Source organism: Vanacampus margaritifer, chromosome 2 (assembly GCF_051991255.1).
Source record: "Vanacampus margaritifer isolate UIUO_Vmar chromosome 2, RoL_Vmar_1.0, whole genome shotgun sequence".
NCBI classification, from domain to species: Eukaryota; Metazoa; Chordata; class Actinopteri; order Syngnathiformes; family Syngnathidae; genus Vanacampus; species Vanacampus margaritifer.
The window spans coordinates 34880471-34903951 of record NC_135433.1 but is presented as its reverse complement, the minus strand read 5'-3'; the positions used below and the strand labels follow the sequence as shown (position 1 = coordinate 34903951).

At 41.8% G+C, this 23481-nt stretch overlaps 2 protein-coding genes across 5 annotated transcripts; one reads left to right on the top strand and one right to left on the bottom strand.

The window, feature by feature from the left end:
* The first annotated feature begins 872 nt into the window (after positions 1-872).
* On the top strand, positions 873-9009 carry gorasp2 (golgi reassembly stacking protein 2). Of its 2 annotated transcripts, XM_077556435.1 has the most exons (10): positions 876-1060; positions 1680-1760; positions 1928-2131; positions 2202-2288; positions 2376-2506; positions 5943-6075; positions 6168-6273; positions 6362-6466; positions 6624-6749; positions 8297-9009. In XM_077556435.1, the coding sequence occupies exons 1-10, from the start codon at positions 998-1000 to the stop codon at positions 8536-8538; spliced, it is 1278 nt and encodes a 425-aa protein (XP_077412561.1). In that variant the 5' UTR covers positions 876-997; the 3' UTR covers positions 8539-9009. The 2 variants fall into 2 exon arrangements, with proteins under 2 accessions (XP_077412560.1, XP_077412561.1); XM_077556434.1 differs by having other exon boundaries at positions 873-1060; positions 2202-2506.
* Positions 9010-10090: 1081 nt separating this feature from the next.
* LOC144043163 (serine/threonine-protein kinase tousled-like 1-B) lies at positions 10091-21536 on the bottom strand. Of its 3 annotated transcripts, none has more exons than XM_077556431.1 (22): positions 21051-21536; positions 19603-19724; positions 19052-19120; positions 18159-18197; positions 17979-18054; positions 17862-17905; positions 17683-17772; positions 17519-17593; positions 17324-17416; positions 17093-17203; positions 14641-14777; positions 14369-14560; positions 14222-14288; positions 14010-14107; positions 13832-13913; positions 13652-13743; positions 13480-13569; positions 12872-13041; positions 12276-12411; positions 12061-12172; positions 11835-11942; positions 10091-11560 (listed from the first exon to the last, which is right to left on the bottom strand). In XM_077556431.1, the coding sequence occupies exons 1-22, from the start codon at positions 21175-21177 to the stop codon at positions 11411-11413; spliced, it is 2280 nt and encodes a 759-aa protein (XP_077412557.1). In that variant the 5' UTR covers positions 21178-21536; the 3' UTR covers positions 10091-11410. The 3 variants fall into 3 exon arrangements, with proteins under 3 accessions (XP_077412557.1, XP_077412559.1, XP_077412558.1); XM_077556433.1 differs by having other exon boundaries at positions 21002-21108; XM_077556432.1 differs by lacking the exon at positions 18159-18197 and having other exon boundaries at positions 21051-21535.
* Positions 21537-23481: the final 1945 nt, after the last annotated feature.

Here is a 23481-nt window from a genome sequence, read left to right as displayed (position 1 = left end):
TGTTAATTGAAGCATGTAAAAGATGTGCAAAGTTACGAAAACATTTAAGAAACGTTTATAAAGTTTGTTTTAAGTATAATTTTGTGTGGATTTCCCCCCCTCTCATTTGGTGTGTGTGTGTGTGTGATTCATTGAGGGCTCCTCCAACTTGATGGCCAACGAGGAATAACTAGATCAGTCAAAATAATCTGAACATTTCTAAAATAAATATCTAATAAAATATAATGAATATCTAATAAAATACCTTTAATATACATTTTTGTTAATTGGAACAATGAATGATGATATGCTTTGGTGAATTTTATTTTTCTCAACCACTTTTATCAATTTTATGGAATTTACATAAAAAAATAGATCCACACAAGACTTAAATAAAGCTTAAATAGTGCCTGATGTATAAAACATATTACTATATGAAAGAAAAATACATCCCCTAGCAAATCTCTTGTACTATCTAATGTTATCAGGTAGTGCAACCGATAAATAATAGATTCAAGTGACCAAATGGTTTATATATATGTTTAAAAAAAAAAAAAGTGTAGTAGTAGTGTGTGTAGTAGTTACTATAGTAAATGAATTTGAGTACTGTAATTATTTTTCTGTCTTTAAATGTAAAATTGGATGTTAACAATATTGAAACCATTGCAAACATATTACAATGATAAAATAATAATGTGTTAGTGTAGACAACCCAAGGGATAGTTGCCAACTAATATTCTTTGTCGTGAGGTTAAAACACTTTAAAAAAGAAAAAGAAAGAAGCTAAAACAAGTTAGAAACATAAGACGTGTTCAAACGTATTGTTCTGTACTGTACAGTGCATTACATCTATGCCGACAGTGGCGTCTGCACTTCCTGCCACGTAACGGCGCATGCGCAGCAGGTGACTATCCATTTGACGACGTGTACCCGGTGAGTACAAAAGTAGTCGGGTACTTGATCGTTCCTCGGAGTCACTTTGCCATAAAACCTGCAAAAGCCTTAAGACAGCGACATCATGGGAGGAACGCAAAGCGTGGAGATACCGGGCGGTGGCTCAGAGGGCTACCACGTCCTGCGGGTGAGTTCCTTGCGTGCGTATCCTGAGTGATATCCTGCTTCTAGCATTTAGCCTAGCATTGCTAATTTGCCAGCACTTGACACGGAAGCTGGATGTCACGTCGGGCCTATGTGGCGGAGAAGCACAAATCTCCCATGGAATGTTATAGTCGTGCATTATGTGTTTGCTTCTTGAGCTTACAAGTGGCAACTTGTATAATGTGCCTGTCTGAAGGCATTGCAGTATGCTAAAAGCTACATGCTACGCGGCTACAGTGAATGACACCTGCCAGGCTGGTTTACAGAATGCTCTCATCATTTTGTGTGTGGACGCTTTATTCATGTAATGCAGAATATTTAAAATGTGCATATAAATATGGATATTCTTAGTCAGTTGTTTGATTCTCCATGCTTATTTTAGTTTTAGCGTCGTGGGGCTAAATGCTAATCTTGTCCGTTGTATGCCATCAATTGACATTCGCTTTTACATTTACAATCAATTTGTTAACTTAAGTGTTCCTTTCAAACGCGAGATCCCGTATTTTCTGCTGCTCTGTTTCTGACAGAGATTCACATTCACACAATCCGGTGGTCCAAGTGCTGAGTGACTTTTCTGTGCATTCCTACTTTTTGTCTTGCAGGTACAGGAGAACTCCCCGGGTCACCGAGCAGGACTAGAACCGTTTTTTGACTTCATTGTCTCCATCAATAACACCCGACTGGTAAGTCAACAGTGGAATGTGCAGGAGAAGACGCAAGCTGCTAAATAAACCGACAATGAACACCCATGAATGGCAGGGGACTCATTTCAGACACTCTCGCAAGAGGCAAAATAAAAACTCATTGTTTACAAATACTCAATATATTGTGTATCCCTATCGGTCCACAGAACAAAGACAATGACACCCTGAAGGACCTCCTGAAAGCCAGTGTGGAGAAACCAGTCAAGATGTTGGTGTACTCCTCCAAGACTCTGGATCTGCGGGAGTCCACAGTCACCCCCAGCAACCTGTGGGGGGGCCAGGGCTTGCTCGGGGTCTCCATTCGCTTCTGCAGCTTTGAAGGAGCCAATGAGAACGTTTGGCACGTTCTGGTACGTTAACCTCGCTATCCCGGCTGACTTGTTAATGTCGCCTAACGCTCACATGCTGCGCGCTTAATAGGAAGTGGAGCCAAATTCACCCGCAGCCCTTGCCGGTTTGAGGCCACACACCGACTACATCATTGGAGCTGACACGGTTATGAACGAGGTGGGCAATCGAGTCATTATGTTTGGACATGTTTTTCTCCGCATGGTTATAATGTGTTTTTTTTTTTCTTTCTTTCTTTCTGTGCAGTCCGAGGACCTGTTCTCCCTGATCGAGAGCCATGAGGGGAAGGGCCTGAAGCTCTACGTATACAACACCGACACAGACAACTGCAGAGAGGTGGTCATCACACCCAACAGTGCTTGGGGAGGAGATGGAAGGTAATACACACTTGGTTGATTAAGGCTTTTTGGCACAGAAGTAGATGGCGTTAATTGTCACTTCCTGTCAATGACGACGCCCACCTTTTAGGCGATCGATTGGGGCGAGGACAGGCGGGCCCTCTCATTCTGTGTGTTTTCGCGAGGCTTTGTGTCATAAAGCATTTGGCGAAAATGCGAAAGGTGGGCAGCGTCATTGGCGGGAATTGATTTAGCACCCATGAGCTAGGCTGTTGTGTGACTTTGAGCTTTTTTCTGGCTCTGCATAACCCAGGGGTGGCTGAGTTCGGTCCTCGAGAGCCCCTGTTTTCCATGTTTCTCTCCACTAGCACACCTAATTTGTGATCAAGATTGTCATCAGGCTTGCTGATGAGCTCATCACTACATTCGGCTGCGCTGACAGAGGGAGACACGGAAAACGGGCTGGATAGTTCCGTGTCTCCCTCGGACCGAACTTGGCCCGGCCCTGCTATAACTTTAAAATATTCAACGCAAAATGTCAAATTAGTTGTTTAGATTATACGAACACAACTTTAAGCCATTAATACCTTGTTATTTTACACATAACCATGTAAAAATAAGAATGTTTCTGCCTCATACTGCACTTAAAAGTTGAGTTCCTAAATCCTAAATGGCTATATTAGACATTTTGTATTGATTTAAAAAAAAAATAAAAAATTATTATAGGAAAAGGCGTTTTACAAAATAAATGAAGACACTAAATCCTACACTATATGAGACATTTTGAATCGATTTTTTTTGTGTTAATTTAATGGAAAAAGTGCTTTACAAAATAAATAAAGACAAAGTAATATTTATCTTTTTATTTTTTATTTTTTTTGTGGCTGATCTGAAAAACGACCCGATCCGAACCGTGACTTTTGTGATCCGTTGCACCACTAGACTATAGTGACAAAAATTATCACGGTTATTGTTGGTCTTGTGGTACAGTATTGCCAAAAGACATAAACAAGTTACACCAAATACATTGCCTTACTTTTGTGTATCTACAAGGTAACAATGTTCAGTTGAAACACACTGATTAAAAAAAAAAAAAAATACTTATAAAATATAAAATTTGAAAATGTATACAAAAAAAATTGTGCTGTTAAAGCCTTAACGGATTAATTAATCACAAAAAATTATCGCATTAATCATGAATTAACGCAGATTGATCGCACTATTAATTTTGACTATAGATTATCCTTTAGCGTAACGGCGGATGGCTACGTTTAAGGTAGCACAGGTTGTGTTTTAGTAATAAACATAATTACGTGCATTTAACAAATGTATGTGTACCACATTTAGAATGTTTGTTCATGTCAAAATAATGGGGTCATTTTTTTCCAATTTTAAATTATGCAAGTAATTAACTGATTAGAAATGGACGAGGATAAGCGTGTGCAGTGGATACAATTTTTTTTTGAAGACGTCTTCATAACATTAAACGTGGAAAGAATTAACACATTACTGGTGCTCTTCAAATTTGGCGAAGAAAAAATGGTGATAAAAAAGCCTCTTTTTTTTTATTGAGTGATTAATCAAAATTCTAAGATGTGATTAACTCATTCACTGCCATTGACGCCTATAAATGTCAAATTAATTTTAACTATTTCTATTAGTTTAACATTTGTTTCCACTTATGTTAACAAGAGTATGAAAACCTAGACATTTCTTTTAATAATCTTTTTTTTTTTTTTTTATATAAAGATTATTAAAAAAATTAGGGGCGTCAGGCGATTAAAATTAATAGCATGACTTCAATAGTTAACTACTATTACTACTAACTGTTCTTAATGTACAATATTTTTTTCTAGGTTTTCATACTCTTGTTAACAAAAGTGAAAAAAAATGTTACACTAATAGAAATAGTTAAAATAAATTTTTGATGTCAATGGCAGTGAATGAGTTAACCTGATAAAAAAAAAAAAAAAAAACTTGAATCGTTTGACAGCGCTAAAAAAAAATAAAAATGCACATGAGTAGCACAAATAAACAGAATTGCAAAATTGGCATTTGTGGGCAACTAATGAACTGAATGAATCATCGAGCAGGCCACTGAAGCACCGTATCGTTGCTTGAGTGATGAAAAGACGAAGACTTTCCACCAAGGGTCTTATCTGGTTACATGATGTCACCTGTAGTTACGTCATGATTTTCCAGCAAGGTGGGGCGCTTATCAATAACACAGACTTTCATCCAATTTTCTGCCGTTGCTATTGCAAATAAGGTATTGTGCCACAAAATTCAAAGAAGTTTACTCCCCCCACACACTAATGACAATTACAGTATAAAACGTTAACATGAACCATTTAAAATGTCATCACGGTTTTCATCCATGCTCAAATATTTAAAAAATACAATTTTCTTACATGAATACGGCTAGACTGTGTTGAAAATATAATCTAATTGTGATTTTTTTTTTTTTTTAATCAAATAATTTGTTCTATGCTCAAATGTAGCTTGATTTAAGATGTTCTTGATTTAAATAGAATTTGATACCACCTCCTATTACTGCAAATTCAACAAATGACTATGTTCAGTTCTTTACAATCTATGAAACGTCTTGAAATATAGCACTCTGCATAATTATCTGGAACAGTGCAATTTAACAGAAACTATGTTTTTATGACAAAAAAAATACTTTTAGGGTTGGGAGGTTGGTTTAAAAATATTCAAATTATGACTTGAAAATTATCCTGACTGCCATTTGTATAGTAGACTGTTCATAACAATTACACCAAAACGTAATTTGCGTAATCATTTAGATTGCGGTGTACGTCAATTTTAATGATTTTTTCAGCCGTAGATATTACCATCAAAATACACATCTCATTTGTCATGTTGTTTACATGTGAATATTCAAATCTATCACCTATCAACACCACACAGTCTCGTCACTCTGTACTGTATGTGTGCAATATATTTTTTTTACCTGGAGTAAGTCTAGTCTGGTGTTTGGAGCATTTCAACACTGTACGGATGAAGGTTCCAATTAGAAGAAACATCTTGAACTAGGCTAGTAACAAACAAACCGAGGAGGTAATTATTCTGTTTATGGCTTATGTTGTTAGTTCAAGCGGCTTTTCCAAGCAGTAACGCAAAACATTCCATCTCATTTATAGTTTTGGACTTGTAGACAAATCAAGAGGATACTTTGGGAAAACCCTTCAGTCATTTAATTAAAGCAGTAGCGGCGGTAAAACACGATTGTTCTTTTTGCTTAAGGGCCTCACTTACATCGTAAAGTGTAATTCGACTACAAAAGGCGCTGATGGCCAAATGAAGTCAAGTAAATGCTATTGAGTGCAGAAAGCATCCCTTACTATTATAATTACTCGTCTGTCATAATCTTCTCCTGAAATCAGTCTCATCTCCGATAAGTTTGACTTCAAAAGTTATCCTTGTTTGGCTCATTTTACTCCACCCGCCACAGCCTGGGATGCGGGATTGGCTACGGATACCTGCACAGGATTCCCACGCGGCCTTTTGAGGAGGGGAAGAAGATCAGCTTCCCCGGGAACGCTTCTGGCGAGGCTGTCAGTCCGCTGAAGGATGGATTCACTGAGGTCAATAATATGAACGTTCAACTTCTACAAGCGGGGGGGGGAGGGGCATCATGTCTTTTAGCAGCTGTAAGAATCAATCCATAATTGCTCAGGTCCAGTTGTCAGCCGTGACCCCGCCTCATACTGGCCTTGAAGACTCACTGTCGGGCCTGTCAATCAGTACAGCCCCGCCCACCATGCCCAGCGAACTGCAGACGGGTGAGTCCTGCCTTATTCATGACGTCACAACAACATTGAATCTGATGCGGAAAGTAGAAAGCATCTCTACTCGTCCCTCCCTCACCAGGTTTGCCCACCGTCCCTCTGTTGCCCACCTCCAATCCGTCTCTCAGCCCCCTCGCACCCCTGAATCCCGCCACGGCCAGCTTCAACCCCGCCACCACGCTACCAGGTGGGGTCATTTTTGTTGTTTTGTTTTTCACTCGACAATATCAAGTTTTGTTTTTTTTTTTTTTTTTTTCAGCCATTTTGCAAATGTTGAGTGGGAAGAACGGGCTGAATAACAATGACATGATTTATTTTGAATGTTTTTGTTTTTTTGTCTTTAGGTTTGATGCCCCTCCCGAGTGGCTTACCGCCGCTGCCCAACCTTCCTAATCTCAACTTGCCGCTCCCGGACCTTGGCGCCATCTCACTAGCAGGCACCGGAACACTAATGCCAGCCGGAAGCACAGGTACGTACATGTGACATCCTGTCGGCATCCTGACACAGCAAAGTCGATACTCATAGGGAGGTTTCGTCTATTCATGTAGTGTTCCCCTGCAATATTTCACTTCATCGTTCGCACCCCAGCTATACAGTAGTTGTTTTTTTTGTTTTTTTACAATGTATAGTCATTCCTCACTTATTAGGGGTTCAGCTTTTGCAGATTTGCATATTAACAGCCCTATTCTCAGTTATTAGCTGACAGACTCTTCTATTGCTGTTAAGGCTACAGAAAAATGAGCAAGTATAAAATTGCTGCATTCGCACAATTAGTGGCATCTTGATCCCGAGCAACAAAATTAGAACCTTTTATTTTTGTGATTTATCCATTCCAAAAAGTATGACTTGAAAGCAAAATCGGACCAAAACAATATTACAATAATTAAGCCGTTCCAGAAAAAATGGTAACTAAGGCACTTTAAAAATAGAATAACTGTGGTTTAATGTAAAGAAGAAAAATACATTTAAATTACTAAACAAGCATTAAACTGACAGTGTGTAATATTTAGCGCCATCTAGTGGTGAACTATTATTATTATTTTTTTTAACCTATATATTTTAATAATATGCAAAAAAATATGTCCTGTTTTATTTTTTTTGCGAGAGAGCTCAGTATTGTTCTTACCGATTGGACATGTCATCATCATTGCTCTTTTTTTTTTGCGTGAGTGTGTGCTCATTAATTCACCTAAAACCTATTAAAAATCCCATACCGTTCACCTAAACCGAATACTTCAGAATCCAGCGAGGTTGTCAGGAGACCCAAGGAAGGATCAAAGAAAAGAGAAATCTAGCACTCAAAAAATGTCAGACAACTTTGCGAACATATATATATTTTTTTTAAATAGCTTCTCCCACTAACCGCTCTTGTTAGCTGCTCCGGCTAAATCTGGTTCACTCTTTCGCCGTCACTCACCGAGATGCTCGTTTGCCGACCGACGCAAAATAAGAATTGGTGGTAGGCTTGCGGAATGTGGTCTCTCTGAGCCACCCTAGTGTGAGTGCTTCGAAATGCAAGTGTTTCGGCGACATCTAGTGGTCACTTAATACTAACCGCCACTTAAAACATCACCTTCACCTGTGAATGTAATGCACACATTAAAGCTAGGCTTGGTCTGTGGCCATGTTAGTCTCTTAGCACCCTCTATTGGTTAAAACTTGATACTGTACCCAAGTCGGCAGTGCCAAAGCTTCATTGAAAGTGCTGCTGTTCCCGTATATATTTGTATTTATTTCCACATTTTTTATGTTTGAATCTCATTTTTGATTTATTTGTGTATATATATTTTTTATATCAGTTTTTATTTTTTTTTAAATGAGGGAAAACTGTGGCAGAGCACACCTGAGTAGCAAACCGGTCTGAAAAATGCTGACCTGCCTGCCTGTGATGCAGTGCGGCATCATGATGACTCGTTCGCAAGCCCTGCAAAAAAACAAAGACTTCACTGTACTTGGATTTGTAAGAAAAAATGCAAAAGTCGTGTTATCATGTGACTCCTCTTTTTCCCATTGCAGTCCCCCCCTTGCCGGCTCCCCTGAACATACCCGGCCTGGCCTCTCTGCCGCCTTTGCCCGCCATGCTGCCCTCCCAGCTGACTCCCTTCCTGCCTCAGGGCGTAGCCCCTCTCATGCCCACTTCCACCGCCGTCGCCCCTCCAGCCTCTGTCACCGTGACACCTGCCACGGCGTCTGCCGGCGACGTCACAAACACCACGGACCTGCAGCCTCCTATGGAGACAACGCTAACGTCGTCATAACCTGGGAATGTATCACTCTCAACTGTCGAACCAAAACACACACGTGCGCGGTTTCTCTTTCCTCTCCTGTTTGTCTTTCTCTGTTTAGTTTTCTATTTATTTGGCCAAGAGGGACAGGCTGCACCCAGTCAGAGATTCCAGGTGTGAGTGAGGTATATGAAGAACACGTCTTCATAAGCAGATTGTTCTATTGCAGTGGAACACGTCACACTGCAGCTTGCCTTCAATAACTCTTCTTTTTGCAATTTACGTCTGCGTGCTCCTTTTATTCACCCTTCTGTTTGAGAATGATCAGTGTACCAGAATTGACTGAAATATTCATTCAATCCTTTTTTATATACTGTATGAGAAAACACGCCTTGCATTATCATCAATCATGTGGTCTAACAGAAAAGAGAATCTGCGCTGTTGTACTAATCTGGGTACATTCATTGTACAAGGTGAATATATAAAATGCTCATAATTAAGAAACTCTGTCTAGCCTTGTATTCTTGCCATTTATCAGTGAATCACAATAAAGTAGAATATTGTGAAAAACATTTCTGTAGTTCAGTTCAAAATGTGAAATTGTTGAAAATGTGTTGTCAGGACAGCGTGGAAATGTTCATCCTAAAATATAAAGATTCAGGAAATTAGAATGTGGCATAACTAAATTATTTTAAAATATACAATTTTCAAAGAATTTACCGCTACAGTATATTACGCAAGCTTCATTTTTGAATTGAACTACTGAAATTTTAATGATTGCTGTGATTGGGTTAATAACTAGTGTGCCCACCCACCCCAGTTTTATTTTTCTTTGACTAGTTTATGTACAACACTACAAAACGGAGGCAAGCTGAAAAGTCACATCACATGCATTCCACGCGTAACCAGCTGGGGACAAAGGGAGCGTTAACATGTTCCAACTTCTTCTGTGGCAATAATCATTCAATTGAGTTGGGTACACAGAACAGCCACAAGATGTCACTGTAAACAATGAAACTGAAGAAACTCCGGTATGTAAAGTGCAAGCAATAAAGCCAAACACGTTTTAACGCGGCATCTGCTTTCTTATGCAACAGTGTTGTATGTTGAAAAAGCTGGCGGTCTTGCGTCAGTCACTACATACAAGTTGATAAGATAATGTCCAGTCGACCCTTGGGCCTTTTGTCCAGGAGTTCACAATTGCGCATCAACTGGACCTCATCCTACGACCATAACCTGTAAATAATGTACTGAGAGCCACCCATGTTTATTTTTGTGTGTCTAAAGTCGTTTGAGCAGTTAGTCCATCGATGTATGAATATGCGCTTTGTGCTCACTAGTAAGGCATTTCAGTGTACTAGTAGAACACTGCTATTCTAGTACTACTAGTGTGACCGTTTATCTTATTTGAATATTAGTTCATGAAAATTAGGGTTGCAACTGAAGTCCAGTGTAACCCAGCAGACCTTTGGCCCACATTAGTCACAAGCCAGTTGCATGGAATGTAAGCAACTATTCGCACCTATCGACAAATCAGTGTTGTATAAAGCGCAAATGCCCACAGAGCAAAGACAGCAGGAATGTAGACATTGAAGGCAATCTTTATTGCATTTGAATGGCATGGCCAAGCGTTGACCCCTTCCTGCTAATATGGTCCGACACGTTGCTTACTAACGACTGCGCTTGACGTCTGTCTACACACAATAAATGTTATTAAACAAGGTATGCACGTCATGCTTCCAGGTTCCTCCCAGCTCCCAAGGGGCATACTTTACAAATGGGTGAGGGGGGGCGGGGGGTTGTTTCAGTCAAACATACACTGTTTTTTTTTTTTTTTAAATAAAACTTTTTCTGGCCTTGATGGCTTTGAGTAGTCACGGCTAAAAACTTAAAATGTCACAAAATTAAAGATAGCGCCCTCCGGGTTGAACAGACTAATCAAGTCGTTACCACTCTGCAATGACTATTCAAGATTGAATTCTATTAATGGCCCGTCACGTGTTTTGGCCTGGACATGGACACTCCTCAACATGTCAGACTCTACATGGAAGCTAAACAATAACCCACACGGCCCAAAAGGGGAAAACGATTCAAGTTTGTACTTAACTGAGGCCAAAGCCATTCACGCATTACAAACTAAGAGCAACACTTGTAGCAGCAAAGAGTTGAGCTTCCTGAAGGAAAACAATGTGAGACGATGGGAAGCGGGGAAAGCCGCCTCCTGTAGTTGTGAGTGGGAAATGAACCCAAAGACCAGCAGCTCCAGTCCTCAGTTCTGTCCAGCTAACCTCAGGCTGGTGCAGGATTTTTCCAAGGCAGCAACATCGGATTCGGACATTTTTTTTGTAAAATGCGGACTGTTGTACTTCAACAAACCTACGGCACCAGAAGATAAACTAACTGGATGGCAAGTGCAAATCAACACCAGATTTTTTTTTTCCTTTTTGTTATCTGGATTTTGTATTTGGGCCCTCCCCCCCCCCCCCCCCAAAAAATGAGATGCATAATCTAAATTCTCTTGGTCATTGTCCGTGGAGGCCCCAGTGTTTGTGATGAAGCTACACTCAGCCATGTTGAGCGGCGTGCATGAACAGCGGGTCTGCAAACTATTCAAAAGTCTCACAAGGAGCTACTGAAAATAGTCCACAAAAGCCGCATCTTGTTTCTCTTCCTCCCTTTACGTGGCTCTCTTAGAGTTGATTTCCCTCTTTTGTCGTTAGAGCCAGCGCACAAGGTCCCACCATGTCCTTATCTTCTTGCTATTATTTCCCTTTAGACTCTTTAGCTAATTGACCCATTCTGGAAGCTCTTGGGTTAAAAATAAATATCCACAAACGATGATCTATTGCCATCAATTCCGCTCCAGAAGTGGCCAGATGGTGAAGTGGGTCCCGAGGAGAGCCAATCAGTACGTGGGGAGCGACGAGGCGGTGGGCTGCAGCGAGCCGGACGAGTTGGAGCGTCTCATGTGAGGGAGAAGATAGGAATCGGAGCACAGCTGGTGCACGTCAAACCTGTCCTCCTTGCGGTAGGCCAGACAGCGGCGGATAAACGCCTGCCGAGCAAATGGGGGATGAGCGCGCTTCTTTTATTTACATGGCACATTTCGATTACTGCCAAAATACTTCTGTTCCACCCAGTCCTATGTATCATGATATAGATCAGGCTCTGTACCTAATGAAGTGTACAGTCTACTCATAATATGATAGAACTGCAGAAAAGCAGTTGTTCTACACCACTGCAAACTACAACCATAATAATACATGAGTTATCTTCATAAATAATGTCATTTCTTGTACTGGATGCATGTAAAGCAGTGAGTGCGTCACCTTGGCCTCTGTGCTGGCCTGTGGTTTAGCGGGAAACTGGACCTCAGTGGCTTTGAGGATGGTGTTTTCTTGCAGGATGTCCTGCTGGGACTGGTTGTGACCAAACGGCTGGTAAAAAAAAAAAGAGAAGATATGCTCAGATCACAAGAACATTCTAGTTCCGCATGGCGACACAGTGCAACAATTGTGACACGGATGTGTTCATTTGCTTGTGTGTGATCTTTACCTTGCGACCATAGAGGCACTGGAAGAAGATAACGCCCACCGACCAGACATCCACCTTGTTGGAAATTTTGGGCGGCTCCTTGCCCACCACAAAACATTCTGGAGGGAGGTACCTGGACACACGCACACACATATATTATGATGGTTACAGAGTCCAAAGCCCTGATGGGATTGACCCGATACTATAGTACTGGTACTGGAGTTTGTATGTTTTACCAGTAGGTGCCTGCTCCCTGAGACGTGAGGTCCATCCCATCTACGCCATAATTATCATCATCCATGATCTTCGACAGGCCGAAGTCTGTGATTTTGATTTCACCGCATGCAGTTCCATCCACTAATAATATGTTACCTGCAGCATTTGGCACAATTTACAGGACAAATAGTGATTGGGATGAAAAACAAATTAACATTACTCTCAAATATGTATACTGTACATAAGTAACACATAAAGTACATATGTAGCAATCTCATGGATAGGTTTGCTAAAGTTGTAAATCAAAGTATTTCAGGTTTTCTAAATCAAGCTTTAAAAGAATACATTTTATGCAAAATTTGCTCTTAAAGCGCGTGTATGCAAATGATTCTGCCTCTGAAGGCCTGCATTCCCATTGAGTATGAAATTAAACAACCAAGTACTGTAAATTTTAGGAAAAAAAGTGTCTAAAGTACGCTGTAATTCTTGATCCTTGGAATATTTCGACCAAAACACGTAATTGACGTGTTATTAAGGCATCTGGGAACTGTTTTAACCTGTGAAAAAATTATAATATGCTTTCTTTCGGTCAACTGATGTTTCAAAAGACACTCACCGGGTTTGAGGTCATAGTGAATGATGGGAGGTTTAATCTCATTGAGATAGCGCAGGGCGCTAACAATTTGCATGACGATGGAGCGTGCCTCCTTTTCTGACATCAGCTTGTTTTGTTTCAAGTAGAAGTCCAGATCGTTGCCTTCACAGAACTCCAGAACTGTACAGAACCTGATGGGGGAAGGGGTAGACAGGGAGAGAGAGAGGAGAAAGTGGTGGGAGCGGGTTAGCGGTAAGGAAAAAAAAAAAAAAGAGATTTCAAGCAGATGCACTAAAAAAAATCAGCAATTAGTCATATCTTGAGTACGTGTGACTCTGGCATTGAGGTTTTATGTTTTACTTACAGACATGAGTCAGACTTTTCTGTGAATGTTCTATTTACTCATTCCAAAAGTGCTACAACATATGTATTGTTTTCTGTGACTGCCACCGTCTTCATGCTGTAAGCGCTAATTATGGATTTTTACGATGGCTTTTCGTTGCCATGTGCACTGTCATCTTTAAATCTGCAATCGCGACATACGGTAATAAAGGCCATGTCCAGTAGCACTTGTAGTATAAACAACCTCAGTGTGGTAAGGAGCCACCCAGAGGTCAAAGGTGACTCACGTGTCAGTATCCAGGGAGAAATAGTCATACAGTTTGACTATTCTGGGATGGTCCAGCTGTTTGTGTATCCGGTACTCTCTGCATGCATGCCTGGAAGGGCAAACACCATTTTGTTTGTCTGCAAGTGTGTATGTGCGTTTGTCGTGGAATTTAAAAAGTAGTCAGAGCCTACTTGTGGTAGTTCTCTTTTTTCTCCTCCCTCCAGTTCTTGTTGAGCTGGTGGATTTTAACAGCTGCATAGCGCTGCTCAAACAAGTCAAAAGCCTGTCGGGTAACAAGGCAAACACGCATTTGTATCATTTGCAGTGCGCGTAGCAAAAAGACGCGCGGGGTGCAGCCATTAAGACTTTACCTTGTAGACTTCACTGAAGCCGCCTCGGCCCAGCAAGTGCAGCAACAGGTACCTTTCGTTCAGCGTGGGATGGTCTTTAAACCTGTGGGAGGTGGGAGCCAAACTTTGTAAGCCAAGTTGTGCTCGTACCCACGTACATGATGATGCAAATTTCTTTTGACATTTTGGTTGCACTTACGCCGAGCTGTCCTCATTGTTTATCCTCTTCAGCTCTCTGATGTGGAGGTTCCTCACACGCTCCAACCGCTCCAGCTCCGCTTGGATCTCGGCCTCCTCCTGCACACAGCACACCAATTAATTCTAAGCGTTTCAGCCTTCCGTCCGCACACGTGCCTTTTTGTCCATAATTAGCGAGCTTTGTGTGCAGAAGGGGGACAAAATGCTACTGACCTTCTTCAGATGCCCAAGGCGAAGCTTGAATATCTCTTCCTGCTCATGATACTCTGCAAGCGTCAATCTAAAACAGAAAATTCAAAAAGCTCATGGCAAATAGTTCGGGTAAATGTCGCTTCCAACTCTCCTGACCGCACAACTCACAGCTGGGGCAGGGATGGCTTGAGGAAGGGGTCAGAATCGTTGCCGTTGACCACCTTGGTTTTTCTCTGCTTGGGTTCAGAGGTTGAGGCCACGGAGAGGGAGGGAGACGCGGGGTTTGGAGGCTTCCTCTTGGCGAGCAGCTTGCGCTGTCGCTCGATATCCTCCCTCTGCTGGTTGATACCTTCTTGCTGCCTGCATACAGTCAATGCATTCATTTGTGCTACCAAATGCATGAAATGTTAACCTTAATGCAGTTGGAAACAGATTCTTACTTGATGAGGTTTTGGAATGCATATCCGTCAGTCCACTGCTCTGTGTAGGACGCGCCGTGCCTCACGGTGGTGAAGTGGCCCAGACGGAGGCGGTCCTGCATGCTCTTCTCCCGACATGACTGTTTCTCCTGTGTGCTCTGTCCAAAAAGTAAGCAGGCACAATTAGAAATCATAATCTTAACAGCAACTTCAAGTTTCTTTTAAAGCAGTTTGCTCAACAATACACTCCATGTCTATTATGATTTCGTAGCTGGATACCTTTGTGTGCTTATCCATGACGTCCATGCGTTTGATGGAAATGATGTACTCAAACAAATGAGATTTTATTACATTCAAAGTAGTTACAACGTTATCAGGGAATTATTTACTGTAACATGTAAATCATATTTACATAATATGACTGTTGGTTACAATAGCCGCGTTTCCGCCGCAGGACGTTCGGGTATGGGGAGGGGGGTAGGGACTTTTACAGGAACTGTCCTCTCAGACGGCCCCGCTTGTGTCTGTGTCTCCACTGCGGAGGACGACCCATTTTGCGACGTCACGAGAAACTGTGCGACGGTTTCTCCCGTGACGTCACCCAAAGCACCGTGTGACGAAAATCACGAGGAAAGAGGAAAAACTTTAGGTGGTTGCTGTTTTTCTCTGCTTTTTATTTTATGTACGTGGCGTTAATGGATGGTTTGAGTGCGAGGAGACGGCTTTCAGATGAAGAATTTGAAAAGGCTGACTCGCAAGTCACGAGTTTCAATCGACATGTAAAATCGCCTTGAGACGGTTTCTGTGACGTCACCCAAGCACGGCGCTGCAAAAATCAGAACAACAACGAGGAAAGAGAAAAACTTGTGGCGGTTGCAGTTTTTTTTCTGCTTTTTTTTTATGTATTTGGCATGGATGGGTGGTTTGAGTGAGAGGAGAGGCGCATAGATGAAGAATTTGAAAAGGCTAACAGTTGAGTGGAACGAAAATAGGCAAAGGATTATTAAGAGAATTGTTTTGGTGGAAGAGACTTAAACCGAGAATGCATCATCGTCGCACATGAGGTTAAGATCATTTTTTATACTAAATCATTTTTAGCCAATCAGCACGAAAGCTCGATCGGGAGTTTATCGGGCCGGCAGAGTACTCACCCTCGAGTAGGACCTCCGCTCATCCACGTAAGCTCCTGTAAATGTGGCCCGGTTGGGAAGGCTCCTGCAGTGGAGACGCGCACATACGGGGCTAGCCCCGTAAATTTACCCCGAAGTGAAAACGCGGCTATTACTGCCTTCAGAAGGGTTATGTCCATCATCTGATCCTGTAAACCAGGGATAGGGAACCCTGGTCCTCGAGAGCCACTCTCCTGCCTGTTTTCCATGTCTCTCTCCTCAAACACAGCTGACTCAACTGATCAGCTAATAAGCAAGCTCTGTAGAAGCCTGATAACAATCTTGTTCATCAATCAGAGTGTGTTGATGGAGGGAGACATGGAAAACAGGCAGGACAGCAGCTCTTAAGGACCAGGGTTCCCTACCCCTGCTAGAGCAATGTTTGATTACTATCCCTTGCTCTAGCTAAGTTAAGTGCTACATTTGGTTTTAACCACAAATGAGTGGGTACACTGAACAAATATTTCCCCTGGTTGCCTACAGACAGTTCAACTAATATTTTTTTACTGCATTGGTTTTATACTGGAGTGCTCTGAATTGTCCCTAGGTGTGATTGTTGAGTGTGGATGGTTGTTCGTCTGTGTGTGCCCTGTGATTGGCTGGCTACCAGTTCAGGGTGTACCTCGCCTACTGCCTGAAGCCAGCTGGGATAGGCTCCAGCACCCCTGCGACCCTTGTGAAAAATGAGCGGTTAGGAAAATGGATGATGTTTTATACTGTATATGTGCTATTGGTCCAAATTATTTTGTATTTGATGTCCAATTACCAAAAATCCTGTGTATAGAAGTTCGGATGTTTGATCCCCGCTCTCCCCAAGTCATGTGTGGTTGGGTCCTTGGGCAAGGCACTTCACACACATTGCCTCCAATGCTACTCACACTGGTGTATGGAAGGTGCGAATGTTTGGTGGTGGTCGGAAGGGCCGTAAGTGCACACTGGCAGCCACGCTTCCGTCAGCCTGCCACAGGGCAGCTGTGGCTACTTAAGTAGCTTACCACCACCACAGTGTGAATGTGTCAGTGCACGAATATGTATCCATTCCACTGAAAAGTGTCTTTGAGTGTACAGAAAAGCGCTATATAAATCAGATGCATTATTATTATTATTATTAACATAGCCACAATTATAATTCAATTCTAACGACTTTATTTTTTAAACATTCAAGATATATTGCTGCTATTTCAGTCTTTTATTAGCACCAGCCTGAGAGTCTGCTCATGTGCTAAATCTAATCAAATAGCTCCATTGTGCAGCGTCAGCACACATCTCAAGAGAAACCTAAAAGGCAAGAGGAGGATACACACCTTCTCTATGAGAAGTTTCTTGCTCATAGTGATACACTTGTTGAGCCTCTCCTTGTATTTTTCCAGGAGTTTTTGTTGTTCGTCGATCTGCCTCCGTAGGTCACAGTTAGCCTGTGTGGGATCAAAGGATTGTGATGAGAGTTCATCTGCATGGTTGATTATACAGTACAAAAATAAAACACTGTCAAATACGTTTTATGGTAACTCCGAGGGTGTAGAAATTCAACCCACCCTGAGAAGATCATCTATTCGTCCCTCTTTTTTCTCCAGATCCAGACTCTTGTTACTCTCAAGGGCAGCGAGTTTCAGTCCTGTTAACTCCGTCTAAAAATGCAGCACAAAAGAACAATTTGGTTGAATGACTACATAGTACAAACAATATGCCAGACATAGGGAACAAACGTGTGTGTGTGTGTGTGTGTATACCTGGACAAATTTACTGGATCTAGGATTGTGTTCTCCAAAACACAAACTGGTGGGGGAGGAGCTGTTCTGGCGGATCTGCAAAGTTGGCACTGCTTTTATTAAACTCTGCTATGACATATAGTCTTAGCTTCTGTATATAATGAGTACTTATGTTACACACGTACAATTGAGCCAGGCGCCGAGTGTGAACTCTGTGGAGAGCGGCGAGCTGATGGCAAGCCTCGAACCGGACTCGAGCCATTTCCACCCTGGAACTTCGCAGGGACAAGAAAATCATGAATTCTATTTGAAATTGAAGTGAACGAGAATCTTTTAGAGTGACGAAAGCTAAAGTATGCCTCACATCAAAGTAGTCGCTGATCTTGGGCCCGCGTGTAGAAGATTTCCCTGCATGATGAATTAGAAGAACAGACAATCACAAATATAAAACGGCTTAAAAATCCACTTCAGGTTTCCTAACCTTGACTGCTCTCTGAATAGGTGTCAGCTTTCCTTTTCCTCCCTCTGGATGATTCAGAGTGCTTCTTCTCTGGGGTCTGTAAGTGGACACGGAGCAGAGGAGGAGAGAAAATGCTTAGGTCCCCGGAGTTTTACCTAACAGAAGTCCTGTGGTGGCTTTCAACAGGAAGAGAGTACATACTGAGTAGGCAGGGGAGCTCCCTCTTTTCATATCAGAGTTCTATGTAGAGAAGAGAGGGAAACGCGTAGGTAGTGGGAGAGACAGAAACAAGTGGGTCGAGCAGAAGAATAACTGAAAGAAAGACCATGTAGTCCCCTATAATCAGCGCCACTTCCACTGTTTTTTTGTACTTCTGTGGCTAATTATCTCAGGTAAGACAGAGTTTTGTGGGTCCATTTGTTTTATAATTTTGTATACGTGGGACTGCAGCCCAAGGAGGTTCCTATCAATTGTGGTGACAAGTGACACATGGATGATTTATATTAAAAAAAAAAAGGGGGGGAAGTAGAAGAAATACTTACCGTCGAATCTGAACATACCGTGCATTACAAACCACTATCTGTAATTATTTGTAATATAAATGGAGGGTCAGAAGCTGTTCAACCACATTTCATCTAGATTTGATTCCGACTGCATACGTGGGTGGGTGCAATTCAAAAAATGTATAATCTTATTTGTGCTGATCTGTGATCCTAAAATGTAGGTACAAATCATGCAGAACCAAGGGAATGAATTGGAAAAAAACAAAATCGGTACAAGAGGTTCTCTCGCTTGACAGTGGAGTTATTTTCCGACGGTGGCGGCAGGACCAGAATTTGAATGCCATAATCTATCACAAAATGTATGCTATGCTGTAGAAAATTCAGAATTACAGTACAAGACAAATACTTATAGCACATAAGTATAAAACAATCAAATGAAAAACATTAAATAAATGAGCATGATGTCGGGATCGTCACAAGCTGACACCAAGTGGTTTCAAAAGTGACAAATGGTTCACCTCTAGTGGAGGTCTGCACATTGGTATTGGAAAAATTATAGTGACTGTAGAATAGACGATGCATGTCAGTTACCTCAGACTCCTTGTCGCTGGACGAGCCAAGACTTCCGTAGCTGTGGTTGGACGACTCGTTGGCGAGACCCTGAACGCAAGCACAAAGGACCATTCAGAAAAATAAGTGAACATATGACCACGTGGTGAGTAAACCGCAAAACAAAGATCATCCTCAAGATGTCTGACAGCAAATTAACTCTTCAATTATTTATTGTGTGACTTGGCTGTTTTCCAGCACAAAACTGAAATCCACTCTCCTATTTCACTTTTGTCTTTTATTGCAAAACATCCTTCCTAATAAGATGAAGAAAACTTGTAGGTTTTGTGAACCTCGCTTCCGGATAACTTTGGTGTAGCCTCAGTTTGAGTTTGAACAAGTTTCTGCTTGAACATCACCGACTTAAACTATTTGACAATTAATGTATTTCTTTATCAGTCCTCAGGTTCAAATGTAAATAGGTTGCACAAAAAGGCTGCGTAGCTGGCTTGGCCGCCATTGTCCCTGTGTCTACTTGCTTTGTGTCCGCAATGTGACGCAGAAAAACAAGACTTTCTCTGGTGTGATGTTACCTTGGCACCTCCACTCATGCTCCCAGTGCTGCCTCCCGTGTTGCCACTGACAGCTCCCGTGAACCTGGCCTCTAGAAGCTCCTGTCTCCGGGGGTCCAAGCTATGCAGCTCATCCATGGGAACTGGTGCAAAGGCAACAGCAGAGTAAGGTTACACTTGTAAAAACAAATCGACACTGTGCGGCAAATAGAAGGAGTTAAAGGAGAAAGTGGCTGGAAAGGAATTTGGAGACAGAAGATGAAATAAAGGCAGTAGGTGGCTCATTAAAAGTTGCACTGTCATGCAACTTTGACATTGGGATGTGACACTGCTATTCTAACAGGCGCCAGCAGACTCCATAAAATAGCAGGAGGAGAAGGCTAAGTTTAACGACATAAAATGATAACAAATATTATTCAAACAACTATATCTCATTATTTATCTTACTGCACTATGCTGAACTAGTATGACACATGAAAGGCAGTTCAGATTGGGCAACAATCAAGTTTAAATGAAAATATCTTCACCATGATTACATTTGTAAACCTGTCACAGGATGCACAGCCACTACAGTAAATAAACATCCTGCCTGGGCCTTGACTTGTGACATTCTCGTGGCAGGGAGGGAAGCTCAGGTATTCTGTACTGAACTGCTGCTGTACTTCATGCTGCAGAATTCCTTATTGGATATTATCTGGCTGTCAACATTGCATAGCTTTTGGCAGCAGGGCATGCCCTAAAAGGAATAATGGACATTATGAAACCCTCGAGCAGCAACCAACCTCACACACAAGGCCTGTGCGAGGTTATTTGAGGACAAAGGACTGTGTGTGATTTGGACTACTTCAGATAATAAATATGCCATATATACATTATGTAGGTATATTGTTGGGGTTACATCATGTCTAATTAAAATGATTGAATTAATTCTGAACCTCACAGCTGGGATTAAAAATGTAATCTTTAAATGTTATAACTACTGTACTAGTAGAATACAACCGACTAATACCATGACTTATTTCGACGGGCATGTCGAAAACTGTAATACATTTAGACAAATGTCATATCTATATACAGTATACGTTTACAACATAATAAGCATTGCAGCGCACACGCCGAGTTGTTTTAATTCAACTACAGCTGGCCAACTAACAGTTCCAAACGTCGACAAGTATGTCACTAATGACAACAAACTAGTCATTAAGACGCTCAACAGTCAAACACGACAGGCCAAATTGAAGATAGCGCTGCCTTTGTGCAGACATGATAGCTCGAAGCTACTTCGACTAGCCGTCAAAACCAGTGACAGCTGACGTTTGGCTTCCAATACACGGTAACATCAGTGAACTTGACATCCATTTTCACTCCAACAAATGTCATTGCTCGAAGAACACACATCGCCCCTATACCGAAAACACACATTTAGCGGAGAAAGACAGCCGTCCGAGCACTTGTCGAGCTCCATGTACCTTCCTTGAGCTTTGCGGTCGCCGTTATATGTTGTTGAGAAATCGTTGGGGAGGAGGAGAGCTGCGACCAAGATGGCGTCGCCTCCAAACTTCCACCACCACTTCCACTGTTACTTTGGACACTCATCAAGCCACTTTGCCGCCGAGTGGAGCCAGCCCGCACACTGTCGGTCGAGGAAACGCCAAGCTGCCTTCCATCGATTCACACGGTTCACACCTGCTCTAAGCCCTCCCCGAAAAACGGCCGGTGATTTTAGTTGGCTTCGCCGTTTTTCGCTAGACGTCTCCAATGTTGCAGTCGTAGAGGAGCGGCTTCCTCGGAGGCTCGATGGAGCGGATCCAGCGTAATAACCTTTGCATGATGACCGACCGACTGCACCGCGCGCCTGTCAGCATCCACTTCTCGAACGGGGCTTTGATTCCAGTAGGCGGCTATCGCGAGGCCAGGGCTCACCTAGCAGCGAGATGAGCAAGAATGAGGAGGGAGGGGGCGTGACACGAACGACGCACTGATCTGGGATCGTTTCTTTCGCTTTGACACTAACCCTACTTTCACCGGAAGACGCCGCTCCGCGTTGACTCGAGAACAGCCTCTCTCGAAAACAACAAACACCCCGAAAAAAAAAATGGCTGAAACTTCTCGAGGTGACACTGTCACGCACACGAGTACTATACTGTACTGTACGTGCGCGCACAAGATAGATAGATAGATCCCTTATATTGACAACAATCAATTTTGTACAGCACTGCAAAAGGTGGCATGGTGTCTAAGTGGTTAGCACATCATGCCTCAGTTCTAGGTTAACCATAGGTTAACTGAAGACTGAATTTCGAGGCTAATCGTCTAAAATGGTGGTTCTCTTTTCTTTTTCTTTTTACAAAGTGAAAGTACAAAAAGAAAAAAAAAGCTCGCAAGTACGATAACATTGAGTAACTTTAGAATAAAATAGCACATTAGTCCCATGGGCGCATCAAAAAAATCAAAATAAGCCACTGAAACATGTCTACCTTTAACATCAGAACTGTGATGAAATAAAAACAATCTAAATACATTTTATTATTTTAAATAAACAATTCTTAAGAGATTAAATGCAAACGTGCTGTGTTGGTCTTCCTTTATTTATTAGATCCTGCTTTCATTGGTCATTTTTAAGGTGAGATACTGTATTATCATCCATCTTTGGCATTTATCTGGAGCAAAATTTTAGAATGAATGAACTGCAGCTGAGCTTGGTCTTAGACCTGACATATTTATTTTAATATGCAAAATATTAGTGCTGTCAAAGTTAAAGCTTTAAACTCTTGAGTTAAAGCAGGTGTTAAAGCTTTAACTTTGATAGCCCTAATGGAGATTCAACACTTTTGACAATGAACTCACTGACATTATTGGGTTAGAAAGAAAGAAGGAAAGAAAGAAAGGAAGGAAAGAAAGAAAGAACGAAAGAAAAATCATTAAAAAGCAAAGCCCAGGGAACCTAAATTGAAAATAATTCCATGTAATCAATGTTGCTTTTCTACCATTCATGGTGCAAGTGAGGCCCTGTCTCTCCTGAATGCTTATCCTTGCTGTGTTAAAGGACAAGTCAACCCCCAAAAATTATTTACAATATGTTGTATGTACCCCCACTATTCTTAACATTACATTTTGATTAATATTGCATTTGTGGAATGTGATTTAATGATCAACATTCACTCAGGAGTGTCAACGTCACGTGCATGTGTATTTTTATGAGACAGTGGGGATGGTCTTCATGGGAGAGCTTGAAACATTCCAGAGAACTGTCTGTCTATCCATACATTCACACAAGTTCCTGCAGAAACAAGTTGGTGTTTTAATGGTCATGGGGGATATCTTAAACTAGTGTAAGGTTGTGGTTGCAGGGAGGGGTGTGCAGGTGAGATGCTATAGTGATTCGTCTTGGGCAACAAAAGGTCTTTTGTTCCAAATTTGGTGCAGTGCATCAAAAACGCCATTGCCTCCTTGTAGGACAGTGTACACAAGCATACCAAAATATCTTTCAGCAATCAGGTATTTGGACTACAATTTGTCCTTTTACCTGTGTAACACTAAGGTCCAGTCAATGTTTTCATGTAGATACAATTGGTACAGTAACTAACCCAGTGTATACAATTGTTTGTACTGTACATTCATGTTGCTAATTATTAATATGCAACTCCTATGTCAAACCAGTGTAGCAGTCAGTTCATAATCACACTTGTCATTCGATGTCAGGGAAGACAGTGGCACAAACAATCATACTGCACCTCATAAGCACCTGCCTGTGGTAACCAGATTTTTTTTGGGGGGGGGGGGGGGGGGGGGGACATGGTTTCCATGGTAACAGAGCAATAGTCTTAAAAGCTAAGAGGAGGATTCTATGAAGTGACTACAGAACTATCCACAGCAACACAACCGCACACACTTTTGGAT